The sequence below is a fragment of the Diceros bicornis genome, chromosome 4 (assembly GCF_020826845.1).
Source record: "Diceros bicornis minor isolate mBicDic1 chromosome 4, mDicBic1.mat.cur, whole genome shotgun sequence".
NCBI classification, from domain to species: domain Eukaryota; kingdom Metazoa; phylum Chordata; class Mammalia; order Perissodactyla; family Rhinocerotidae; genus Diceros; species Diceros bicornis.
In genome coordinates, this window is record NC_080743.1 from 37,959,187 (window position 1) to 37,985,584 (window position 26,398).

The 26,398-nt window shown below is 34.7% G+C and overlaps 2 protein-coding genes across 3 annotated transcripts in view; both read left to right on the plus strand.

The window, feature by feature from the left end:
- Positions 1-269: 269 nt before the first annotated feature.
- Positions 270-26,101, plus strand: RNPC3 (RNA binding region (RNP1, RRM) containing 3). 2 transcript variants are annotated; one of them, XM_058538652.1, is made up of 15 exons: positions 270-808; positions 2,264-2,311; positions 5,043-5,161; positions 6,052-6,135; positions 6,529-6,640; positions 7,944-8,012; positions 9,431-9,573; positions 13,183-13,308; positions 16,108-16,259; positions 19,049-19,210; positions 20,269-20,363; positions 20,452-20,510; positions 22,568-22,700; positions 23,413-23,484; positions 26,028-26,101. In XM_058538652.1, the coding sequence occupies exons 1-14, from the start codon at positions 614-616 to the stop codon at positions 23,470-23,472; spliced, it is 1,557 nt and encodes a 518-aa protein (XP_058394635.1). In that variant the 5' UTR covers positions 270-613; the 3' UTR covers positions 23,473-23,484; positions 26,028-26,101. The 2 variants fall into 2 exon arrangements, with proteins under 2 accessions (XP_058394635.1, XP_058394634.1); XM_058538651.1 differs by lacking the exon at positions 26,028-26,101 and adding an exon at positions 24,558-24,640.
- LOC131404220 (pancreatic alpha-amylase) overlaps positions 26,028-26,398 on the plus strand; it is a 45,241-nt gene continuing 44,870 nt past the window's right edge. The window contains exon 1 of the mRNA XM_058538655.1: positions 26,028-26,104. The gene's annotated coding sequence lies outside the window, so the exon portion shown is untranslated. The remainder of the gene's footprint in view (positions 26,105-26,398) is intronic.

Consider the following 26,398-nt stretch of genomic DNA (forward strand, 5'->3'; position numbering starts at 1 on the left):
TTAAACTGAGTTTTCCTCCCTAGGTGGACGCTAATTGAGCTGAAGAAAGAACTCGCTATTTTTACGCGTTACCATTCTAAAACTGTAAACACACACCTCTCACTCCCACACCGAGTCCCTCACCCCTCCCGTCAGTCAAACGTACTTCCCCAAACGTCAGGATCCGGGGCCCAGCTAGTACAGCCCCACACCGCGCGGCCGGCAACCCCTCCCCGCACATGCGCGCAGTAACTCCTCCTGTCCTTGGGTTTACAGCCTCTTTCCCTCACGGGGCTGAGGTGCCTCTTCCCTCTTTAACAACTTCTTAAATCCTTACGCCTCTCTCGGACGAATTTTTGCTTTTAATGCCTTCAGCAGCTACCTGGAATTTAAATCACCTTGCTTTCCGATCACTGTAAAACCTCGCGCTTCAGTCTGAGGGACGGGTCTCTGTATAGTTATCACGCCTGCGTGGCTCAGGTATCGCGAGAAGGCGACCACTTTTCGCGGTATTTCCTTGTTACCAGAATCCTTAGCGCGGAAAAAATACTGATTTAGCTCAGCTTCGGTTGAGTAGCACAGCTTTTACTGCGGCTGTTTTTTTGGCTTCAGTGTTGCTGTTTCTCTGAGGGAAATGGCGGCTCCTGAGCAGCCGCTGCCGCCCATGTCGAGAGGATGCCAGAGCTCTGCTTCGCTTTCTCCGCCGCGGGGCGACCGAACCCTTCTAGTGAGGCACCTGCCAGCCGAGCTGACCGCGGAGGAGAAGGAGGACTTGCTGAAGTATTTCGGGGCACAGTCGGTGCGCGTCCTGTCCGATAAGGGGCGACTGGTAAGGCGCGCCCAGTCCTGAGCCTCCCGGGACGGCCCTTGGCTGGTGACCCGGGCAGGGGGAGCTCTGACGGAAGAAAGAAGACAGAAAAGAGTAGGGAAGACGCGCTTGTGTAGTGGGGGCTTCTCATCTTTCCTCTTTTACATCATCATATTTTGCGTGCCAAGTCAAGTTCTAACTGGCTCGAGCCTAGATTAGTCACAGCGCTGCGGAAAAGGGCAAGTGAGAAAGGCAAGGCGGAAGAATGGAAAATAGCGTAGTTATATTCCCTTTTGCTACCCATCCTGAGAATCTCAAAACTCCTCTGCATTTGGGAGTATTTCTCTTAGACTCAGAATACTGTCAGAAATATGGAACAAAGGGGCTTTTTAAAAATCTTTGTTCATTTATAAGCCAGTGTGAAGACATTTATCAAAACAGAGGAGAAATTACAATAGTTAGTAACTTAAATAAACTACTTACAGGATTTCTACTAGATTTTTGACGAAGTTCTTCGTAAAAATTTCCCTACAGAATCTTTTAGGGAACAATATTACAGGAATGTAATTAAAACATCTTCAGGTATAAAAGAGAATATGTATACCTGAAAATGTTTTAAATGGATTTCTCTCCATTAAAATGGAGAGATGGTCTGTGATAGGGCAAAACATCAATGGTTTTAAAGTCTCCCCGGGTGCTTCTCATATGCAGCCAGGGTTGAGAATTACTGAGTTAGAAGAAAGACCAATTTTGATAAAAGTGTCATGTATACCAGCAAATACAAATATTCTCTGTGGTTCAGTTTAAGTACACTTAATTAGGTCATCTTGGGTCAGATAAGACAAAATTAGAGTGTGTGATATAGTTACTCAAGCAACTTGTAAATGCTTTGATAAGAATTGACAAGAACTCTTCCTTAGCATAATGATTCGTGTACTTTTGACTTATGTTCCTTTTCTGAGCGTTTAAAAAATATTTAGAGTTTATTTTTAAAAATGGCTTCTGTTGAACCCTTATTAAAAAGATAAAACACAAAGGAAACGTACACTTAAGGAATGATTTTATGTTGTTGAACTTTTTTAAACTTTGCATTTGGCTGTACAGAGGAAAGTTTAGATCATTAGATGTGTTATAAATGGGAGATATTTTATATTTTTGGATAGTTTAAGGGTGATCTTCTGTTTAGTAGGGGTTTTTTAACTTCTGGTCTCTTAAACTATTTGAAAGTATATGTAAAATATTCTGTGTGTGTGTGCACACCTTTATATGAAAAAGGCTACATAGCTTTCATCTCAAAGAAGTCTGATTCAAAAAAGATTCAAAACTGCTGTACTGAAATTAGTAATCAGTTAAATGATCTGCATTTTCCATGATTTTATTAATGTGTCAAATCATTGTCAACTGGTAAAATATCAGACTTTTTTATGAGAAACTGAAATTATATTAGAAATAATTTGTGCCTTAATTCTTTTTCAGAAACATACAGCTTTTGCTACTTTCCCTAATGAAAAAGCAGCTGTAAAGGTAATGACTTTTTCTTTACTATTAAAATTATCAGCAATTTTCTATTATCAATCTTGATTTGAAAATGAAATTTAATGTTAAACTATAGTTTTTAAAAGTGAAAGCATTTGTTTTTCAGGAATTTGCCCCACAGGCTACATTTGTTTTTTCAGTTGGCAGATCTTGCCCAGTGTTTAGGTATTTAAACATAAAAATAGTAGATTAACTAGAAAGCGAATTAAAATTGAATTGTAATCTCATATGTAATTAAAAATAAGTTCTAAAGGATGCAAAGATTGATAACTACCTCTGTAACTGTTGCAAGGCATGATGTTTTAAATATTAAAGGGAGAATATATATATTTAAAAAATCTTAGGGCATCATTAGCAAAGGAGGTGACCTTTGATGTGGACCTTTAGTGATTAGTTGGATTTTGAGAAGAAAACAAAGGGAGATGGACTGTCTAGGTTTGAAAAACACTGAGTAAAGCTATGGGGCATGGAAAGTTGTAAGTGGAGCAAGAGCGGAGGGTTGAAATGGAAATAGGACTTGGAAAATAGGTTGAGTCTAAATTTGGGTGGGAAGGAGGGGTGGAATTTTGTTTAGTAGGTATTCTAAAGGCACTTGATACGTTTGAGCTGGCCAATGAGATGGTCAGATCTGTGAAAGATAGCTGGTAGAGATCATGTAATGGATTGGATGTGGGAAAAGATTAGAGGTAGGAAGACCAAATGAAAAGCCAAGACAAGAGAAATGTTATAATGACCAAGGCAAGAGAAAGGATCTGAATAAGGCAGTAAGAAGACAAAGGAAGAAGTAGATATATACTTGGTAGAGACTGAGTTTGTAGGTCTTGTGATCCCTATAGATGTAGAAGTTGAGAGAGGGAATACTTGGAGATTTTTGGACTGAGTTTTTATGGTAGCTTGCAGAGACAGGATTCAGAGGATGTTTGCAAGGTAGATAGTGAATTCACATGTCGTCTCTTAACTTGAGGAGTCAGTGGGCTACTTCTGTGGAAATATTTTAAAAACAGTTTAAAAATATGGGTTTAGAGGTGAGGCAAGGTCAAAAATGGAGTTTCTTCAATCAAGTGAATGGATATGGTTGCCCAAAGGAAGATAAGCCAGCAAAGAGGACCGAGGAAGAAATTAAAAAGGAAGTAGAACTAGAAAAGAAATGATCATGGATGCAAAGAAAAGAGTTTCAGGATGCGATCCTGTGATGACACAAAATGAGGAATGATCACAGTCTATTAGTAAAGGACTTTTTATTGTAAACAATAGAAATGATCTGAATTCTCATCAGTAAGGAGAAGGACACCTTAAATTGTAGTATATCCGTATCTTGGACTACAACTGTTGGAGAATTAAGGTCAAATGAATATGTATTAATAAAGAATGTAGCCCAGATAGAGTACATGAATAAAGTTGCAAAACATTATGTATGATGTAACCTTGGATTTTTGGAAAACTAATGGTGTATATGTTAGTTTATGCAGAGAAAAAAATGTAGCAGAGCTATACACCAAATTGTTAATAAATGTCTTTATCTGAGAGTGGGATTACAGAAGTCTTTCACATTATATGTATTTTTTTTAATGGAAAGGAAATATTCTTTTCGGAAAAGGTTTTTTTTTAATATAGCATAAGAAGTTATAAATAAAATATGTTAATGAAAACCACATTGTTTTAGGGTCGAGAATAACTTGGAAGAGAGGACATGGAGCTGGTCATTGTCTTTAAGAATTGTTTGTATTGAAGAGAAGGAATGAGAAGATAGTAGCAGTGATAGGACTTTTAGGCTAGAGTGCACTTGACTGATAGATTTAAAAAAAAAGGGGGAGAGAAATGTTTCAGACTAAGTAGTTGAGTGAGATAGATTAGTTAACATTAAAAATGAAAAGTCATAAATCTTTTAAAAGAAGAGAATGTGTGTGATACAATTTTGAGAGGAACAAAGTTGAAGTAATTCATCTTAGATGACCTGTATTTCAGATAATCAAAGGTTCAGTGATAGTGAAGAGGCCTAGAGTTGATTTAGGGACTTGAAAATTATTGAAACATTTTAAAACTTGCTTTGTATAATGGAGTCAAGGATGCATAAAGACATAGAATAAAATTGTAGTCCCAGTTAAGACCTACATTTGTTCAAAAAATATTAAGTGCCTACTGTGTGCTCGGTGCTTCTTTAGGTCTTGGGATACATCAGTGAATAAAACAAAGATTTATGCTCTCATTGGAGCTCACATTCTCAAAAGGGGAGACAGACCATAAATAATAAACTTACTATTTGTTTAATATTTTAGAAAATGATAAATGCTATGGAGAAAAAGAAAAAGGGCAATAGAATCAAGAGTGTTGGGTGGGGAGGGTTAAGTTGCAGTTAAGGTGGTTAGGGTCATACTGAGCAACAATTTGAAAGAGGTGAAGGAAGTTTAAATGTCTCTTTTAACTTCATTTAAATGAGACCAGCCCAATTCATTATGTTCGTTTTTCTAACCATTTTCAGATGCCTGGGTATAGGCAGAGTTGAATTTAACCAGATTTTAGTTTTGCTAAGTGAAAGTAGTCCCTTAATAAGTAATAAGGGCTTGGCAGCCTGAGATTTTCTTAGAAATGCGTAATAAATAGCCCAAGAAATGTTAGCAGCATTAACAAAGAATGTATATAAATCGTTCTGTATATGATCTCTAACATAATTTTTGGTACAATTATCAAGTTTTTTACTCTTTTGTTCTTCCAACTGAAGGCATTGACAAGACTCCATCAACTGAAACTTTTAGGTCATACGTTAGTCGTTGAATTTGCAAAAGAACAAGATCGAGTTCATTCCCCATGTCCCTCTTCAGGCACTGAAAAAAAGAAAAGGTATGTAGATAGTTAGGTTTTCCTAACATTTTAAAGTGTTTTTTTAATCAGTTGTGTTGCTATTGGATTGTTGTCAGACTAGCAAGTAAATAATTTATACATCTGTGTATTGAATCTAGTACCTTAAAACAGTATGTTTATTTTTGTTCCTAACTGCATAGAAACCTGAGTGTTGATTTAATATTAGGAATTAATGTGAAGTGGAAAGAGATAGGGTGGAAAGCATTCACCTTTAAGTGGGGGGAAGGTAATTAGTATCAAGTCTTTGTTGTATTAGAGATGGCAGGGTGTCATGAATAGGCATGGCCTTTGAAATCAAACACTGATATTTGGTTCCCAGCTGTAGTTCTCTGTTGTTATATAAGCTTTACAAATTTGCATTGCATTAGTGGTTCTCAAAGTGTAATCCCTGGACCAGCTGCATCATCTAGGATCTTGACTGCAATACAAATTCTTGGGTCTTAACCCAGTTCTACTGAATCAGAAATTTGGGGTTGGGAGGAAGATAAGGCCCCAGCAGTCTGAGTTTTAACAAACCCTCTAGGTGATTTTGATGCACATTAAAGAAATTTGAGTAGCACGATTTCATACCATGTAAACTTCAATTTTTTTGGGTCAATGAGATTTATCATACCATCTTCACAAGGCTGCTGTGAAGAGTAAATGAAAATGTGGCATGCCTTGTACAGTATCTGGAATAGAGAAGGTATTTAGTGAAGCTTGATTCTATTTCCCTTCCTTTTCATTGGTGTTTGAGAAATACTTGAATGTTTACATATTATAGAACTGTTTTCATAATACTCTGTTTGAAAAGATAATATGTCTTTTCTGTATGCAATTTTTCACTCTATTTCTAAAGATAAGATCAGCTTTGATTCTGTATTTCTTAGGTCTGATGATCCTGTGGAAGATGATAAAGAAAAGAAAGAACTTGGTTGTTTAACCATAGAAAATGGGATTGCACCAAACCATGGGTTAGCATTTTTTGTTTGTGTTTTGTTGTTCTTTTGGTTTTCTTGTTCTGAGTGTATATATATGTTGCAAATAAGATAATTTTTTAAAAAGGATATGTTATGAATGTTTTTAATGTGTTAATTAAACATTTTGAGCTCTAAGTTTGTCACTGAATTTGGTTCCATTAAAATGTTCAGGGTTATAGATAAGCTCTAAGAAGTATCTTATTTTTCTTTAGTGCAATCAGAAGGCAAGTTTCTTTTTAAATGTGCTTATTTGGATCTACTAGAAACAAGGTAAATCTAAGAGTACTGAATCATTTGAGCAATTTTGTATGTTAGCAAGTTACCTAAAACAAGTTATTGATATGAAGCTTATTAAAACATGATAAGAATTTTAAATATTTTTTTTAGGCTGACTTTTCCTCTAAATTCATGCCTCAAGTATATGTACCCACCACCTTCAAGCACAATCCTAGCAAACATAGTAAATGCTTTGGCAAGTGTGCCTAAGTTCTATGTACAGGTAAGTAGAATAAAACTTACTTTCCTCAAAGTAAATGCTTGTATAACTTGATAAGTTATTTTCCATGCTAATTCTCTTGCTTTTTCATTATAGTATTAATCAGATTAATTCTGACAGGCAATGATACTATAATATTTTAAAGATGTCTCAGTCAGTTCCGGCTGCTCTAACTAGGTACCATACACTGGGTGGCTTATAAATAACCGAAAATTATTTCTCACAGTTCTGGAGGCTGAAAGTTGGAGATTAGGGTGCCAGCATGGTTGGGTTCTTGTGAGGGCCCTATTTTGGGTTGTAGATGGTTATTTTCTCTTTGTATCATCACAAAGCTGAAAGAGGGTGAGAGAGCTCTCTGGGTTCTACTCTTATGACCTGATTACTTCCCAAAGGCCTCACCTCCTAATACCATGACATTGTGGGGTTAGGATTCAACATAGGAATTTTGGAGGGACACAAACATTCAGTCCATATCAAAAGGCAATGAAATATTCCCACATTCAAGTAAAGTCTTTTATAAACTATAGCAGAAACATATGTTTAGTAGTAATACTAGTAATAAACATAAGCTAATTTGGGAAATATAATTTCTGGTGATTGTTACTTTAGCATACACCTTTAATGTCGAGATTCTTAAAAGAAATGACATAGTGGACCCTCAACAAATGCCTGAAAATATTGACAGTAATAAGGTACTTCTTTAAAGTGCAAAATATAGATGATGTTTATTTCCTTTATTGTACTTCTCTGTGTTTTATAATTTTAACAGTAATCAGGGAAAAAGACATAATATTTCAGTAGATTTTACATGGCAAGAACGTGACGTTTTTAATAATGAGAATAATAGCATTTGTAGAATTGACAAACATTTTAGGAAGGCTAATCTTCTGAGATATACCAGTGCCTTGTTTTAGCCTTGTCCTGGGATTATAAAGGCAAAAGGTGGGCCTTTCTTTGCACTGCATTACTAAATAGTGTTATTGCAAAGTTTTGTGTTTTTTTTTTTTTTTTGAGGAAGATTAGCCCTGAGCTAACATCGTTGCCAATCCTCTTTTTCCTGAGGAAGATTGGCCCTGGGCTAACATCTGTGCTCATCTTCCTCTACTTTATATGGGATGCCGCCACAGCATGGCTTTAGTAAGTGAGGCGTAGGTCCGTGCCTGGGATCCGAACGTGCAAACCCCGGGCCGCCAAAGCTGAGCACGAGAACTTAACCACTATGCTACCAGGCTGGCCCCGCACAGTTTTTAATTACATAAAATATGAGTTGACTCATCATTTCACTATGTGATTTTAAATGTTTAAGGTGCTTCATCTTATGAATAAAATGAATTTGCCCACACCTTTTGGACCAGTTACTGCACGACCTCCCATGGTAAGAAAGCTCTTAGATTTTTTTTAAGATCCAAAATTTCTCTTCCTAAGGTGGGAATATTGAAGCTAACTTTTACAAATGTTGTGCCAATGACCTCTAATGTGCATTGAAGAGAAGGAACAAATGTAAAGTTAATGTGATAATAATAGTCAAGTGGAGAGCTGAAAGTGGAAGAAAGCCAAAACATGAAAGAGATGCTTTGGGTAGTAGAAGCCGTCATTTCTGCCAGCATTATTGTTCAATCTTTTGACCCAGAGCATTGTGCCGTCCCATAACGTAATTGTATTTAACAAACTTAATTTTCTAAAATTTTCATTGTTCTGGTCTTATTGCATATAGAACTTCATTTGCAGAAGACAAGAAAATTTGCTAATTTTTTTTCTGTGTGTGTGTGTGAGGAAGATCAGCCCTGAGCTAACATCCACCAGTACTCCTCTTTTTTTGCTAAGACTGGCCCCGGGCCAACATCCATGCCCATCTTCCTCTGCTTTACATGGGACCCCTCCACAGCATGGCTTGCTAAGCGGCGCACCGGTGCACACCCGGGATCTGAACCGGCGAACCCCGGGCCGCTGTAGCGGAGCGCGCGCACCCAACCGCTCGCGCCACCGGGCTGGCTCTGCTAATTTTTTTAATTAGAATTTACTATGTAAATCTATCAATTTAGAGAGTAAGCTATGTCTGCTCTTGAATAATTTTAGTTATTATTTTGCTATAGTACTTACAGTAGTTTTTAGATAATAGCAATGAGAAATTATTTTAAGTGATAAGATTTAAATAGAAAATTTGCTTTTTTATTGTGTATTGGCTGCTTTTCTAATGTGTATACTGTTGGCTTCATAATTTTTCTTTGTAACCCCAACACCTCAATGCCTGGCACATTGCAGGGATATGAGTTAAGACTATGCTAGCTGCTGTTAACAAATAAAACTGAAATCTTAGTCACTTAGAACAATGTAAATCATTTCTTGCTCATGTCAAGTCCATTCCGAAAGTAGGGCAGAATGATGTTCTGCTCTACGGAGTCATAGAAAAGACCTGAGTTATCTTCAGTATGTGCATTCTCAGGTTGGTGAGGGCATTACCATGCAGCCTGTAGATCAAGAAGGAAGAGAAGATTATGTGTCTGCAAGTTTTTTATGCTAACATTCCGTTGGCTAAAATTCAGTTACGTGGTGAGATCTAACTACAAGAGAGGTTTGGAAATTTAGTCGAGCTAGGTGCAAAGGACCAAGAAACAAGTTTTGTGATCAGCTAGCAGTCTGCCACAGCAGATGTTCCCTCAATATGTGATAAATGTGTAAAAGAATGTCATGAGGTAGAGAGAGATGAGAATGATGTGTCTGAGTGGAAATGGTTTTTCTATTCTATAAACATCTTAGATTGCTATAGTATTTTTGTTTTGTTCTTTTAATTAGTATGAAGACTATATGCCATTACATGCACCTCTTCCACCTGCATCTCCTCAGCCACCGGAGGAACCTCCTTTGCCAGATGAGGATGAGGAATTATCTAGTAAAGAATCAGAATATGAAAGCAGTGATGATGAAGACCGGCAAAGGTTTGTAATGTCAAATAATACTTGTTTAGATTCCAAGAAACATAGAATATTGGGAAAGCGATTCTCTTTCTCTTCTAAAATTTTGCATGTAATCCTTCATAATTTAGGGTCATTAGAATTTGTCTGTCCCCAGCACCCCAATCCCTTAAGCATATATAGTAGCTATAGATTGAGATCTGAGACAAGCTATCAAGACCTAAGGAAAAATTTTTGTATTATGAGTAATTTTTTAGGTTGATGATTATGGTATTCTATAGTACAATTGATCCTCATTATTTGTGGATTCTATGTTTGTGAGTTTGCCTATTTGGTAAAATTTGTTTGTAACCCCAAAATCAATACTTGCCATGCTTTTATGGTCTTTTGTGGACGTGGGCATGCGCAGATGGTGAAAAATGAGAGTTGCTCAATATGCACATTCTTAGATGAGGTAGAACAAGGTGACGTTCTGCCTTCTTGTTTCAGCAGCTCTGTGTCCTTTTTATGGTCCTTTTGGTACCATGTTTTTCACATTTTTGTGCTGTTGATGATTTTGCTGTTTAAAATGGACCCCAAGCATAGTGTTGAAGGGTTTCCAAGATCAGGAAGGCTGTGATGTGCTTTATGGAGAAAATACGTGTGTTAGATAAAATGCGTTCAGGCGTGAGTTATAGTGCTAGTGACTGTGAGTTTGATGTTAGTGAATCAACAGTATACAGTCTTGCATCACTTAACGACAGGGATCCATTCTGAGAAATGCGTTGTTAGGTGATGTCATCATTGTGTGAACATCGTAGAGTGTACTTACACAAACCTAGATGACATGGCTATACCATACTACACACCTAGGCTACATAGTACTGATCTTATGGGACCACCATTGTGTGTGCAGTCTGTCATTGACCGAAACATCGTTTTGGACCACATGACTGTGTATTAAATAAAGTGTCCTTAAAGAGAAACACACATAAAACAAGGTATGTATTGACCAGTTGATGAAATGTGAGTTTCCAGGAACCTAATCCTGAATTTCCCCTACAGGCAATGATTCATCATTCTCTAATTTAGTGTTTGTAGAGGCTTTATAGATCATAACTATCTCAAATAACGAGAACAGAAGTAGATTGTATTCGTATTTTGTCAGCTTCTTCCCCTGGACTTTGCTCACCTCAGAAAAATTTCTAGAGCAATTCTGTAGGCTGTAATACAAAATGATTCGTAGTAACTACTGCAGATAAAGTATTCTTTTTATTAGTTATTCTTGACAATCTACATATATTTTATTTAAAGATTCTGGTGAAAAGCAGTAGTTGTTAATAATGTTCAGGTATATAATCCACAGCATAGCCTAGAACAGGAATTACTAAACATTTTCTCTATAGGGCCAACGAGTTCTGTTGGAGTGGGAAAGGATCCATATATAGTACCTAAATGAATGGATGTGGCTGTGTTCCAACAAAACTTTCTATTTACCAACACAGGCAGTTGGCTGGATTTGATCGTTTGGCTATAATTTGCCAACCCCTCACCTAAGAGACCCACATGGGCAAATGATGGGAATTCGTAGGTACTATGCGCAGAAGAAGTGAGATGCAGAAGGAGTGGTTGACATGAGTCAACCAAAACCCAGACTGGACAACATATACAAATAATCAGCAGCAGTTTGACCATTATTGAGTCGATGTCCACTTAAGTAATTTGTTGTTGTTAGTGCTTGTTGAGTCCTAGCAACCCTGTGTACAGCAGAGCAGAACCCTGTCCAGTCTGTTGGTGCCATCCTCTAACCTTCTCATGCTGTATAAGCCAATGCTTCACTGCTGTTCATAGGTTTTTCCTGGCCAGATTTTTTGGCAGTGAATAGCTACGTCCTTCTTCTTAGTCTGTCGTAGTCTGGAAGCTATGCTGAAACCTGTCCCCCATGGGTGACCTTGCTGGTATTTGCAATAGCAGGAGCATAGCTTTCAGCATCACAGCAACATGCAGTGCCCCCAGTATGACTGTCGACAGACGGATGGTGTGGTTCCCTGCCTGGGAAATGAACCCGGGCCCCCGGGCCATGGCAATGAGAATGCTGAGTCTTAACCACTAGACCACCACTAGCCAGCCACCAGGGCTGGCTACTTAAGTTGTGGCTCAGTAAATATTTTCTCTTTCTAGGGAAAGAGTTAAAATCAAAATGTAGGCAGGGCTGAAACTGCAAAATGGGAGTGATAGAGTGTCTGTCTTGAACAGAAACGTTTAGAAAGGCTGGCAGTTCTTGATAGACTGTAACTTACTGCTAAATAAAGAACAGTGTAGAGTGTTGCATTGGTTAATTACTTAACCCTTGTAAATCTTACTTTCCTAATAAAGATAATGATAGCAATAAGAAATGCTTTATTTAGACTAGCCCATACCTTTTTTGTTTGTTTTGTTTATTTAGATTTCCGTTTAGGGTTGTAGTGAGAAATTCTGCAAATAATTCATCTTGAGTCATGAGAACAAAGCCTTTGCATGAACCAGTTTCTGGTTTCATGCTTCTCTGTTATCTTCTAGAAATGTTAAAAAAACAAACAAACATAGTACTATTTATTTATTCAGCGTATTTATTTTTCACCTACCTAATATATGCCTGGCGCTGTTGTAGAGGCTTAGTATACTTTGGGTGAGCAATTTATGAATATAGACATATGTTTTGTATAACTGAATTTATTCATAGTTTTTGGCAAGCCATGGTTAAGAGGCTTTAAAAATTTACAATATATGCTTTCATTTTTCCTCGCTTAGGGAAAAAAATGTTTAAAACTTGTTTTAAACACACCCTCCTCCTTCTTCCTTGCATTTTATTGTGTTTATTTGGTTTGCTTTCAAGTTTCACGAACCTAACTCGAGAGAGGTAGAGCTGTGACTAGTGGTTTTTGAGCTTGCTCTGTGGAAACACTGTATCTGATCCTGTGGAAGATACAAAAATGCTTAGACAAGATCTATTCTAAATATTACTCATACTGGAGAGGAGAATCTCTGTAATGGAGATAAGCTATGTACAAGGTATCAATTGTTACACCTTGGTTGTTACTTATAAGCTACTTCAGAGTATAGTACTTGAAAACTTTGTTGTCAAGTAAGTTATCTTGTTTACATAATAATTGATTTGCGACAGTTATGCACAAAATGTTTTTTAAATAAAAATACTTCAGTCCAGGCTTTCTAATAATTAGAATGTGAAACAAAGTAATTTTACTGTGTTTGTAAGGTCTTTCGAATATCAATCAAGAAAAGAGCAGTAAAGTTACATAGATTGTGTTAGTGTATCCTGCTCAACTTTTTGGCATTAAATCCAGCCATTTTATTTGGGCAAATAATAATTTTTATAATAAAACATATCTTTAAAAATTGATAACTCACAATTAAATAAATTTCTAATTCCTTCAAAGTAAGATGAAAGTTGAGCAAGGAGATTTAGAACTTGAGCTTTCGTCAAATTAATTGTATCTTAATTGATGGCTTAGAAATTACACTTATGCCATACAAATCATTTTATAATTTATAAGCCCAAATGCATGTTTAAGCTTAATAGAAAACAGTCGTAAATAGCTATGCTTCTACATAAAGAAATTTTTTTTTTTTTTACTTTGCCTTCCCTCAATGTAGAATGACCAAACTATTGGAACTAGCAAATCTTCAGCCCAAAAGACCAAAGACAATAAAGCAACGCCAAGTGAGAAAAAAGCAAAAAATAAGGGATATGTTGAATATACCTTCATCTACTTCACACAGGTAACTTTGCTTTGAATTATGAAATAAAGGTTCTGTGTGTACTTTCTCTACTTACTTAACGCACATCATTCCTCAGCTTGGCTTTTATATCAGTCTACTTGGTTCACTTGTGACTTCCTGTTTGCCAGATTCACAAGTATTCATGATTCTGTCACAGTCAGCATTTGATACTTTTGACTACCTCAGGTCTCAAAATTGTCCACTCTTAATTTTACTTTACCATTCTCTTTTTTTCAATCTCCCATCTTATTGCCCTTCTTCCTCTTTTCCTTCATGCTGTTCTCTTTCTTGATCACTTTTTTTTTTCTTTTAAATATTGGGTTCCATATGCTTCTGTCCATGATTGTCTTTTGTTCATATATTTATATTCCTTATAATCTCATTAATTTTCATGGTTTCACCTTTTGAAGCTAATAGATATCAAATCTCTATCTCTAGATTTAACCTCCTGAGACCTAAAGTCCTCATTTCCAGCTTCATACTTGCATACTCAATGTGTCTTGTAAGCGCTTAAGATATTATTCAAAACAATACTCGTTTACTTTCCTTTCACTGTGTCTTTCTCCTCCTGCATTCTGTTTTGATAATGGCATTACCAGTGTGTTTATATTAAACTATATTAGTTTCTCCTAACTCCACTACTGATATCAAATATTTTTTGACTTCAAAGTACCCAACCAGATGAAAATTCACGCATCTTAGCTTAGCACACAGGACCCACCGAAGTGCCTTTAAGTATTTATTGAATATGTGGTAAAGTTCTCTGCTGAGTATCATGTGTGATTTGGAGCATCTTTCCAAAGCTTAATGCCATCTATTCGAAGAGTGAGTTAACAGTCTAATGGGCAGTAAGCCATATGCATTTGCAGTTGCATTAGCAGTTATAATAAATGACATAAGAAAAAGATGTAAACTAAGAACTGAAGGGTCGTGAGAAAGGAGAGGTCACAGCCAGTTAAGAAATTTGGAGAGAATTTAAGAGGGAGGAGACATTTGAGCTGGGCTTTGAAGGATGATAGGCAAAAATTAGTCAAGGAAAGGATATCCAGTTTTAATGAAAAAGTAAAAGGAAAGGTGCCAGAGGTAGGAAAATTTGTTGGATAGGAATAGAAATGATGAAAGCTGGAAAGATGTGGAGAGAGATCTGCCTTAAATGTTAGGCTATGGTGTTTGGATTTATTGAGGGAGCCATTGTAATGCCATTGACGTTTGAAAAAAAAGTTATTTCTGGGACCGGCCCTGTGGTGCAAGCGGTTAAGTGCATGCACTCTGCTGTGGCAGCCCGGGGTTCACAGGTTCAGATCCTGGGCGCGTACCGTCGCACTGCTTGTCGAGCCATGCTGTGGTGGCGTCCCATATAAATTAGAGGAAGATGGGCACGGATGTTAGCTCAGGGCCAGTCTTCCTCGGAAAAAAATAAAAGAGGAGGATTGGCATCAGATGTTAGCTCATGGCTGATCTTCGTCACACACACACAAAAAAGTTATTTCTTTCAGACTGTTATCTTATAATAAACTGGAAAGAGAATACCCTTTTTTTCTCTTTGACTGATTATCTGACATTTTGCATTAATGTGATTTTGCTTGAGATTATGGTAGAAATTTTACTTGGCTATTTGCCATAGAATTCTGTGTATTTTAATACCTTTATCAAATGAAAACTACCATTAATTGCAATTTTAATTCTACGAGGTAAATTTTCCTTCAATTTGTAAGTAGCTTCATAAATTGAGAAAGGAATTTACTAAAATTATTTTTTTTCCATTTTTAAAGGACTGGGTCTTTAATTTTTGTTTTTGTTTTTATTATTATTTCACATTAAGTATAAATAATATGATGTATTTTCCCACCCATGTGTCGTGACTCCATGGTCCCATGCTTCTAATCTCTGTAGCAGCACTGAACAATTAAAAATAAATAATGTGGGGGCTGGCCGGTGGCATAGTGGTTAAGTTTGTGTGCTCTGCTTTGGTGGCCTGGGGTTCACGGGTTTGGATCCCGGGTGCAGACCTACACACTGATCATCAAGCCATGCTGTGGCAGCATCCCACATACAAAATAGAGGAAGACTGGCACAGATGTTAGCTCAGGGCCAATCTTCCTCATCAAAATAAATAAATAAATAAATAATGTGAACCAAATTAAATTTTCCAATAGCCACAATAAAAAAGTAAAGAGAAACAGATGAAATTAATTTTAATAATATATTTTATTTAACCCATTATATCCAAAATACAATTCAGCATACAATTGATATAAAAAGTTATTGAGATGGTTTACATTTGTTTTTTTATGCAGAGTTGTCAGAGTCTGGTGTGCATTTTATACTTAGAGCATATTTTAATTTGGGCAACAACATTTCAAGTGCTCATTAGCCACATTTGTCTAGTGGCTACTGTGTTGGACAGCATAGCTTTATTATATAGTATACAGTATATAGTGCATAAAAATGTTTATATTAAATGTAGAATGACCTTTTTTGATATTGGTAAATATCCTGAAGTTTAGATTTAATAGTTCTTAAGTCCTGTCTCTGTCATTTACTGAGTAACTTTATGCAATACTTAACATCCCTTCACCCCAATCTCCTTATCTATCCAAACTAGGAATTTAATAGTATTAGAACATTTACTAGGGTTTATGGAAGTATTAAATGTAAGTTACTTAGTGCAATGCCTATAGTGTTGTCAGTACTTCTTCATCAGTGTTAGCTTTTGAAATTTAAAGTAAATATGAAATAATGTTTTAATCAGGATTTTATTTGCATTTACAAAGTAATGCTGTGATTATTTATAAACAGCAGTTTACATCCAGTGCTGTTACCTTCGGATGTATTTGACCAACCACAGCCTGTAGGTAGTAAAAAAATTGAATTCCATATATCTACCGACATGGCAGCTGCATTTAAGAAAGATTTAGAAAAGGAACAAAATTGCGAAGAACAAAATTGTGGTAAGTATGTTCTAGTTCTTTAATATGCTATGTAAAAATTCTTCTCAATCAGCTTTTTATGTTAGAATTTTATATATAATGTTTCTGTATTTTAGTATTTGTGAAGTATATTTAAAATATGCAATTAGGTCTTCCTCGATATGGAATACTATCCATTTTGGACTTTTTTTATATCAGTAAAATTGGTGCTTGATTGTGAGATTGTCACTGTTGCCTTTTGCTAGTAATGAACTCTAGGGTGAAATTCAGTCTGGTTTCTGCTGATGTTTACACTAAAAATAGGAGTTTCTTGTGTTGACTTATTTTTTCATTGCTTGTTAAATGGATAGTCTATGGTTTTATTAGTATAATTGTATTATTGGTTACAAAATAAGCAATGTGACTATCTTGTGAGTTGTAGATGTGTTGTGAATTTATTTTTTATCCAAAAGACATGGAAGATTGTTTACCAAGATGCTATTCTTAAATTTAAAGATAATGTATTGAAATGGCAGGTTTTTCTCTGCTTATTTTAGGCATTAATTTGGTATTATGATATAATGGCATTCCTTTGTTCTTTGAATTTTTTTTTAATTTTGGAAATAATACAAGCTTATAGAAAATGTAATCAAAACAGAAGCATATAAAGTAAAATTTTAGAAAGTTAGCACTTCAAACCCTTCTGTCCCCATCCCACTACTTAGAAATAACCATTGTTAATGTATAGTATCCTGTCAGACCTTATTATATACATGTGTAAACACATTTTTTTCTCTCTCTTCTTCTTCTTTTTTTTTTTTTTTTGGTAAGGAAGATCGGCCCTAAGCTAACATCTGCCAGTCCTCCTTTCTTTTTGCTGAGGAAGGCTGGCCCTGGGCTAACATCCATGCCCATCTTCCTCCACTTTATATGGGACGCCACCACAGCATGGCTTGACAAGTGGTGCGTCGGTGCGCGCCCGGGATCCGAAATGGCGAACCCTGGGCCGCCGCAGTGGAGTGCGCACACTTAAGCGCTTGCACCACTGGGCCAGCCCCTCTCTCTTCTTTTTTAAGTGGGTATCATGTTTTATATAGTATTTGTCATTGACTCAGTAAGGACTTATGGAAAGCATAGAGCATAGCAGGCTTTATGCTAGGCCCTAGAGGACAAGTTAAGACATATATCTGATGTTTTGGAGTTGAAAGTCTAGTAGGAGTAGCTTACTATGTCAACATAAAAATATATACCTTACTTTTGTATGGCTGCATAATACTCATAGTATAGTAATATCAATATTTATTTAATCATGCTCTGTTGATAAAAGTGAGGTGGTTACCATTTTTTAACTGTTACAGAAAATACTAGAAAATACATTTTTATACATATATCTTTGAGCACTTGTGTGAATATAGAATTCTAGTAAATATTGCAAATGTAATGAGCCAAAAACCAGCTGGTTTTAATTCCTGTCTCTCTGATGGTTAGGGAGAATGCGTTGCCTTTCCAGACAGCTCCTTTTTTGTGTGATTCAATATTTATATTTTTCTTTTTGTATGTGTTTCTTTCTTATCTCATGGCAAGTCACCCTTTGGCACAAATTTTATTTTTTTAAGCTTAGTTTACCCAAGGGCTTAGACCTGTATGGGAGGGGAAGAGTCATCTCATTCTATATCAGTGTCAAGTAGTAATACTGGAAAGAGGAGAAGCAGTTTTAAGTTTTTCTCTTATTGATGCCTTCAGGCCACAGGAGGTCTGTTTATACAACGGTTTTTCTACACAATGAAGAAACTTCTAATCCTAAATGTAGCATGTTCTTTGCATCATTTTCACAGCTTTTTGGAGGGTTTTTTTTTTAGGGAGTATAATGAAATTTTTTCTAGTGAATGTTTAACCTTATCCTTCTGAGCCCTCTCCCCTATGGCAGTTTAATTTTTGCTGAAGCTAAAATTCATGTTTTCTGAATGAAATCTGTTGTGTTTCTATCTAAAATAAAAAGTTCACAATGTTTTTTAGTTTTCCTAATTGAGTAATTTCTTAAGCGTGCAAATACTTGTTTTTCTTTACTTCCTGTAGGGCCAAGATTAGGATTAGCCTTTCTTTTTTTTTTTGATGGGGGGATGTTTAATGGATTTTTTAGTAACCTCAAATGGAAGTGTCTTATTTTATGAAGTTTATTCCAGCATAATGTATTGATCTTAATCTTTTAATCGTCTTTGAGAAGGTTGAAGGTTGTTTCACAATATTCTGATGTAGCACTATGAGTCTTTATACCCATTGTATAAATAATCTTCAATGACCACATCTTATTAGCAGAATGCCTTTAATAATTATGTAATGTATTTAATGAATTGCAAATTTCTTTTCACATAATTGTTAATAGTTCAGTGTGTTGATTAAACAAAATATTGCTTTTTGTCCCCCAAAACACACATCTACCTGTCTACCCACTAAACATTTTCACTGGGTGCCCCTCTGGCACCTCAAACTAAGCATGTTGAAAATAAATTCATTTTCTTTCCACTTTGCAGCCCCTCTAAATGGCACCACAAAGCAACCATTTGGCTGTTTAGCTATTGTTTATGGCTGTTTTCCTGTTACAGTGACAGAGTTGAATAGTCATGACAGAAACCATATGGCTTGCAAAGCCTAAAATATTTACTATTTGAATCTTTTTACAGGAAAAGTTTGCCTACCCCTTTTCTAAAGTGTTGAGAAAAACACCAAAGAGTTTTAGTGCCAAAAGATATCTTAGAAATTAAAAATGGAAAACAAAAACTGTTTTGAAAGGAGGGAGTTTTAATGGCTGATGTTTAAATGTTAACTCTTAGATTTATCCGCTACTGAAGTTGATGCATCCAATATAGGATTTGGAAAAATCTTCCCAAAACCTAATTTGGACATTGCAGAGGAGATTAAAGACGACTCGGATGAAATGCCATCAGAATGTATTTCTAGAAGGGAGTTGGAAAAGGGCAGAATTTCTAGAGAAGGTAATTTCATGAAATAAATCAACACTTATTCCATTTTATGTTTCTTTAACCCTTCAGAAACAAAGCACCAATTTCTTCATGTTATTTACCTTAATTAAGGCACATACTTCAAAACATCTCTCCAGTTAGTTTCTAGTCACCATTTTTGATTTTTAATAACCATACTGAATAGAGAGGGAAGTATTTCTCACAATACGTTTCCAGTCTGTATGTGTTTGGAAAATTTTTTATTTTCATTTCTAAAACTTGTATATGACCTCTTAAATCAGTGGGGCCCACAGTCTGGAGTTCTGTATTCTAAAAACCGGTTGATAGACCTTCACAGTACTATGTCTGAGATGCATGCAAGTGAATTGTTTTAAAAAAAGAAAAAAACTGTTTGGTGACTAGAAGTCTGGTTTAAGGATTTTATATTCTAACATTATAGTTTTTTACTTCTAATGGATTTTTCCTGTTTAGTACATTTTAGGAAAATATTTAAGGGTATTAGATTGATGGGTAACACATTATAATTTTTCCCATAATACTGGGAAATAAACTTCCAACTAGCATTTTTGCAGAGAACATCCAGTTGTCAGGAACAGATTATTGACACTAAAAAGGAGTACCGTATAGGTATTCAGAAGCAACAGTTTGAAATACTTGATTATTATGTTTGAGTACTTCATTCTTATATTTGAATGTATTGGTGCTGGGTTGTTTGGGAAATTGACCTTAAGCAAAACAGTTACACAAATGATTGATAACATCTTAATTTGCTTCAGTCTTTTTCATAAAGTAAATCCTCTTAAAGGAACTTTAATAGTAAATATTTTATTGGATAAATTTTAGTTTTTCTAGATGTCTGAAAATTTTTAACATTTTTATATTATCACTTCAGATTTTTTATGGGTGTTTTCATACCATTAGTAACATTGCTAATAATTTCTACGATTTTAACATTTTCATCAAGCTTATTTTGTGTAACATTTACATTTGAATGTTGTTATAGTTTTTCTTTGAAAAATTGATGAAAATATCTTAATTTTATATCCTTGTTCATTTTTTTTTTAAATAAGAAATGGAAACACTTCCAGTTTTTAGAAGTTATGAGCCTGGTGAACCAAACTGTAGAATTTATGTAAAGAATTTAGCTAAACATGTTCAAGAAAAGGTAAGTTGAAATTTGTACATCGATTTTATTATTTTACTTTTTTTATTCCTGGACTTCCTTATTTGTCTTTTTCTTGTTGAAATTCTAGGACCTTAAATTTATTTTTGGAAGATATGTCGACTTTTCATCAGAAACACAACGGATAATGTAAGTGGCAGTTGTACTCTCAAATTATGTTTTGTTTTTATCTGTTACAAATTCACCCCTTTTTCCCCACATTTTCCCTTTAGAGATAAAAATTATGTGAAGAAATTGCTCTTATCTGTTGCATAATTAATCTTTTAGTCATCTAAAGCAGGAGCCTGCAAACTTCTTTGTAAATGGGCCGATAATAAAAATTTAATATTTTTATTTTCTGCAGGCCGTATGATGTCTGTTGCAACTACTCAATTTTGTCTTTGTAGCTTGAAAGCAGCCATAAACAATAAATAAACGAATATTCATGGCTGAGCTCCATTAAAACTTTGTTTATAGAAACAAGCCTCATCATACATTCCAGCCTCAATGCCCGGCTCTTTATAAAGCAATGGTTCTCAAACTTTAACCTGCATGAGAATCACCTGGAGAGCTTGGTAAAACAGTTTCTTGTGGCCATCCCCAGACAGTCTGGTTTTCTAGGTTGAGTTATGGCCCATGAATTTGTGTTTCTGAAAAGTTCATGGGTGATGCCCAAGTTGCTGGCCTAAAGGTTACACTTTGAAAACTACTGTTTTAGTAACTCATTCAGGAATGTAGAGCAGTCAGGTAAACTTTTTAGATTCTTAACCTGGCCACAACTTCTCTTCTTTTAATTGGGCTGCATTAAGCAAGGCTCCCCATTTTGTGACAGCAAAAGAGAAGGATATGATTTCTAACTTATATAAAAGCTAATGTTTGGAGTTAGAATTTCATTCTTTAAAATTCCATAATTAGTTAATTCCAAGTATGTAAGACCCTTGGCCATATCACTTAGAAGCAGGGAGAAATAGAAAAGGTAAGGAGAGAGACTCTTGAGCAGAGATAAGATAGAGAAGTAACTCTAATTAATTGTGTTTTAATCTTCATATGGTTTCATATGGAAACCAATACTTTTAAAGGCTTATGTGTCTTAAGTATCTTTGGATTGGTATGCACAAGAAGCACCATGTCTTAAAATTCTCCATTTATACTCATTAGTGGCAGATATCTCTCTATGAGGATACTAAAAGCTTCTTTTTCATGCCATGCAAAATACTGGTCCTTTTTCCTCTTACTGCCTTTGAATTATAATTATAAGAAAAATATATTTACTTCATTTATGTGAATACCTACATATGTATGTATATATACATCCTTTCGCTCTGTTTCCAGTATTGCCTGCAATTAGAATTTGAGGGGGAAAAATAATTCTATATTGAGCAAGCTGTACACATCAAAATAATAAGTTATAATTGTTTCCCATGAGACTAGTCATGTGTATTTAAAAAAAGAAAATTTCACTGTTTTTTGATACTTTTTAAATATTTTATATACTTTGATAGTTCTATAGACTAAATGGTAGGCAATACTTTGTTGTAAGTTACAGTCTGATTTTTTTAATCAGTTTTGAATATAGTTTTCTCTTGAAAATGTTGAAAAATTAGTACACTAGGGAGTAATAGAACACTATTCATTAATAGTGTTCTATAGTAATAGAACACTAACTTCAGCTATCTGCGTGACCTTGAAGAAGTCACTCAGTCTCTGTAGGCATCACCTATAAAATGATGGTTTTGACTAGATGATCAGTAGGTGATCACCGTAAAAATGGTGGTTTTGACTAGGTGATCTGTGGTTACTGTCAGCCCTTCTATTTTTGGTTATATAGTTGTTTTTTTGTCACTTGAGTAGACAGTATTGAATTGACTGCATGAAAATTTTTTTAAATAGAGATATGAAATAAAAACTTGAGGTTTGCTTTTATAGTTGCTAGTAATATAATTTTTCGATCACATGCATTTATAATAACTGAAAAAAGATATAAGCACATCATCAAACTTACATTGCCTACTTATAGAATCAATTTTAGAACAGAATACAAAATAGAATTTTAGAAAGTCTGAGTAATTAATGTGTTAATCGGATAGTATAGTCATTTTTACTCTAAAATAGCATAATTTTAAATTGTTCAACACATTCCCATTCATTTCATCAGAATTGTTTGATGTTATTTGAATCAAAATCACTCTTTCTTCTTTGACTTCTAGGTTTGATATACGCCTGATGAAAGAAGGTCGCATGAAAGGACAAGCTTTCATTGGACTTCCAAATGAAAAAGCAGCAGCAAAAGCCTTAAAGGAAGCTAACGGATATGTTCTTTTTGGAAAACCTATGGTGGTTGTATCCTTTAAGTCAATCTGCTCCAAGACTGTGTAGTTTTGAGGAGAAGAGTATAATTGAAAACTAATTTTTATATTTTCCTTTAGAAATATCAACAACTGGCATTCTAGCATGAGACAGTCAGTTACAAACATACTTAGCTGAGTCAGATTACAGTGTTATTTAGATTTTTATTGGAAATAAGCTCAGCATCATGAGGTTATTAAAATTCAGTTTATAAAAAATCATTTCACTTATACAGCTCAAAAATACATATTCCTGCTAAGCCTAAGAGATTACAGTATCCAGAAATACATTTGGAGTCATTAAAGATACAATTCATTATAGTTTTATTATTTTATATTTTATTGTATTGTAATTCATGTTTCTGTTTGAGAATTTTAATAACCAGAATATGTCATTGATTAACCATCCCGCTTTTAGTAGTTAATGCAGTTTGCAAACTGGAAATCAGTGGGATAGATGAAGGAGTGAAGGTCGAGTATAAAAACTGACTGTAAGGAAAAAGTAAATTTTTGCTTCTCCCTCAAATCATGGACAGCAGGTAGGAGGCACTCAACAAAATATTTGACAAATGACTGAGAGTAGGAAGACAAGTATAAAAGATAAATTAAAAAACTGTACTCCTACCTTACATTAGGAAGTTCTTGATAGTTATTTAGAAAAGACTACTTTCATGTTTGTGAAGGAAACCTTAATTTTTAAATATTAGCAATTTGCTCGATCTGCTAGACCAAAACAAGATTCTAAAGAAGGAAAAAGAAAGTGTTAAAAATTAATAAAGGTAAGTGTAGATATAATAATAAATGGACAAGATTTTCTTGAGATAAAGTTACGGAAAGATAAAAGTCTGATAGAATAATAATTCAGATATCTCCTAAGGTTTTTAAAGGATCAATCTGTCCATCCATCCCTCCCTCCCTTTGTATCTATCTAACTATGCAGTTAATTCCTAACTTCAAAATTATAACTACAGAATAAAGCCCATTTCTTTGTAAAAGTTAAGTTTGGAGAATGACTTTTATAAAGAGAATGTGTCTTTTTTAGTCTTTATTTACTTTTTCTGCCTAGAGTAAAGCAGTGATTCTTAAACTTTAATGTGTATTATAATCACCTGGAGGGCTTGAAAAAACAGATTGCTAGGCTTCTCCCCACTCCCACCCAGAGTTTCTGATTCAGTAGCTCTGGAGGGGAGTCCTTGGATAACCAACCCTCCCAGTTTTCCTGTGACTGAGGGCTTTTCTGGGACACTGGACTTTTAATGCTAGAACCGAGACAATGCCTGTCAAGCCAAGACAAGTTGATTACCCTTGGTGGCACCTGAGAATTTGCATTGCTGATTACTAATTGTACACTTCACAGAAATATATACATATTTTTTGTGGAATGAAATATTTTGTCTTTCTAATAAGTAATTTTAATGCATACTTAAGTAATTTAATGATTAAAATGGTAGAATTAAGCATTTTAAACTTTAAAGTTTGTCAACATTGCTTGACTTAAGAAGGATGACTGGAAATATATATTTCTATTGTTTTTTATTTTAAATCTTTCGGCCTTTGTAAACTGGAAGAATATGAAGTAACTGGATCAAAACTTCTGGTGTTAAGCTGAAAAAGTCATATAACTAAATAATAAAAGTTTGGTTAGTATTTATTCCTTTTGGGAGATGCCTTGAATATTTGAATTTTGCTGTAAAGTATCTATACTGGTGTAGTCAGAAGTCTTACATGTACCTTAGAAGAATAGTTAAAAATAACCAATTTTCAGTGTGTGTTTAAAAAAAAATCATTTATTTGCAAATCTAATGTGAAAAATAAGAAAAAAATTAAACTACATTCTGCTGTTCTTCTTTAGAAGCATTCCTGCGTAAATACTGCTGTAATACTGTCATACAAAGTGTATCCTTTCTTGTCGTATCCTTTTTGGGGCAGTGTTTTTTGTTTTTCCTAGAAATGTTTTGTCCCTCCCCCACCCATTGATCCAGATTAAGCAATAATTTTTTACAATTTTTTCAAATGAAATATTTTTAAAATTGTCTGTGTTGATTGAACAAATATGTGTTTTTTAAGATTAGTTGCTGAATTTTCTATGCTGTCGTTGAGGTTATGTACATTTTCCAGGGAAAGTTAGTGAATCAGGTCAACTTACTTAATTGGAGAATGTATGCATTTGCTTTAACACAGAATTTAATCTTCTTTTTTCTATTTATGTATTTTCTAAACCTAATTCAGTAACATATGATTTCTCTTTTATGATTTATCTGATTAGGTTATGTTATATAACATGTTGTAAAATTTGATTGGGGAAAGATTCTTTCTTTTAAAAAGTACATATATTTAAAATTTAAATAACTGATTTTCTGTGTAAATTTCATGTTAAGAGTAAGCAGACCTTACATCTGAGGTCTTATTATTGAAATCCACTTTGAGGTAGATAGCAAGTAGAAATATCTTTTTTCATCTTTCTTTTTCTAAACAAAAGGATTAAAAAAAGAGTAACGTAGGAGAGAAGATATAATGTTGACTCAGGGTAGCACATTAAGTGAAAAGAAACAATCCTGGTAGGTATGGAAGAACCGTGGTTTCCAGACTGGTTTATGCCCAGAAACACCCAGAACAGTGGTTCCCAATCTTGGCTGCACATTGGAAAGACCTGTGGAACTTTTAAAATATATTGATTTAAAAAGAAAGGAAACTAAGAAATGTACTGATGCCTGGGTTCCTCCCCCAGAGTTTTGATTTATTTGGTCTGGAGTGTAATATAGATGTTAGGATTTTTGAAACCTCTTCAAGTTTTGATTTTCACGTGCAACCACGGTTGAGGACCATTGAGGAAGGATTTTTACACATACATTCCTGGATTCTATCCTAGAACTAATGTATCAGAATCTCTGGGAGTGGTAGCAAGAATCTAATTTGAACCCATTCCCTTAGTAGTTCTAAGGACTGACCAATTTGGCCACCCACCCTTTTATAAGTAGGAAAATAAGGTGTTGGAGTCTCTACATTTCTTTCCTGCAAATCCTGCTATTAATAGTTCTATGAAAACAATTCAAAATTCTGTTAATGTTATCACCTTAAGAGTACAAAAAGTTATAGATATTGAAGTTGCTGTTGTTTTTTTCTACAGGCACGGTTAAAATGTTTTATTTTTTAATATTATAAAATACAGTTTCTATATAAGCTGTTTACTTAGACAAAATTTTCTTGTACTGACATGATTCACTAATTTTCTAAATATAAATGTTTTAGCTTTCAGTTGCTTAAAATTAATGAACTGTTTTATAATAATGCTTATTTTTAATGAACTTTTATGGTATTTTAGGTCCCTTTTGAATTTCATGTCTTTCAAGTGCTTTCCAACTTTGAGGAGAAAAAAATGAGCACCTGGACTCTGGAACTGTGCGTAACAGCTTTTAAAGTGTATTTAAAAATTAAATCTATATGCATTTAAATCAGTTTACTGGAGATATATTACATGTATTTTAATCATCTCATATATAATAAATTATTTTCTTTCCAATAAAATAATGTTCTTAATTTTTCTTTATGTTGTTTTATACATCTAGGAAAGTATAATTTGATAATTGCATAAATTTTTTATTAAGATAATTTTATAATACTAAATATAAATTTTCTTTTATGATTACGAATACTGCCCTTTTTTCATTCTTATCTGGATACCAATGCACGCAC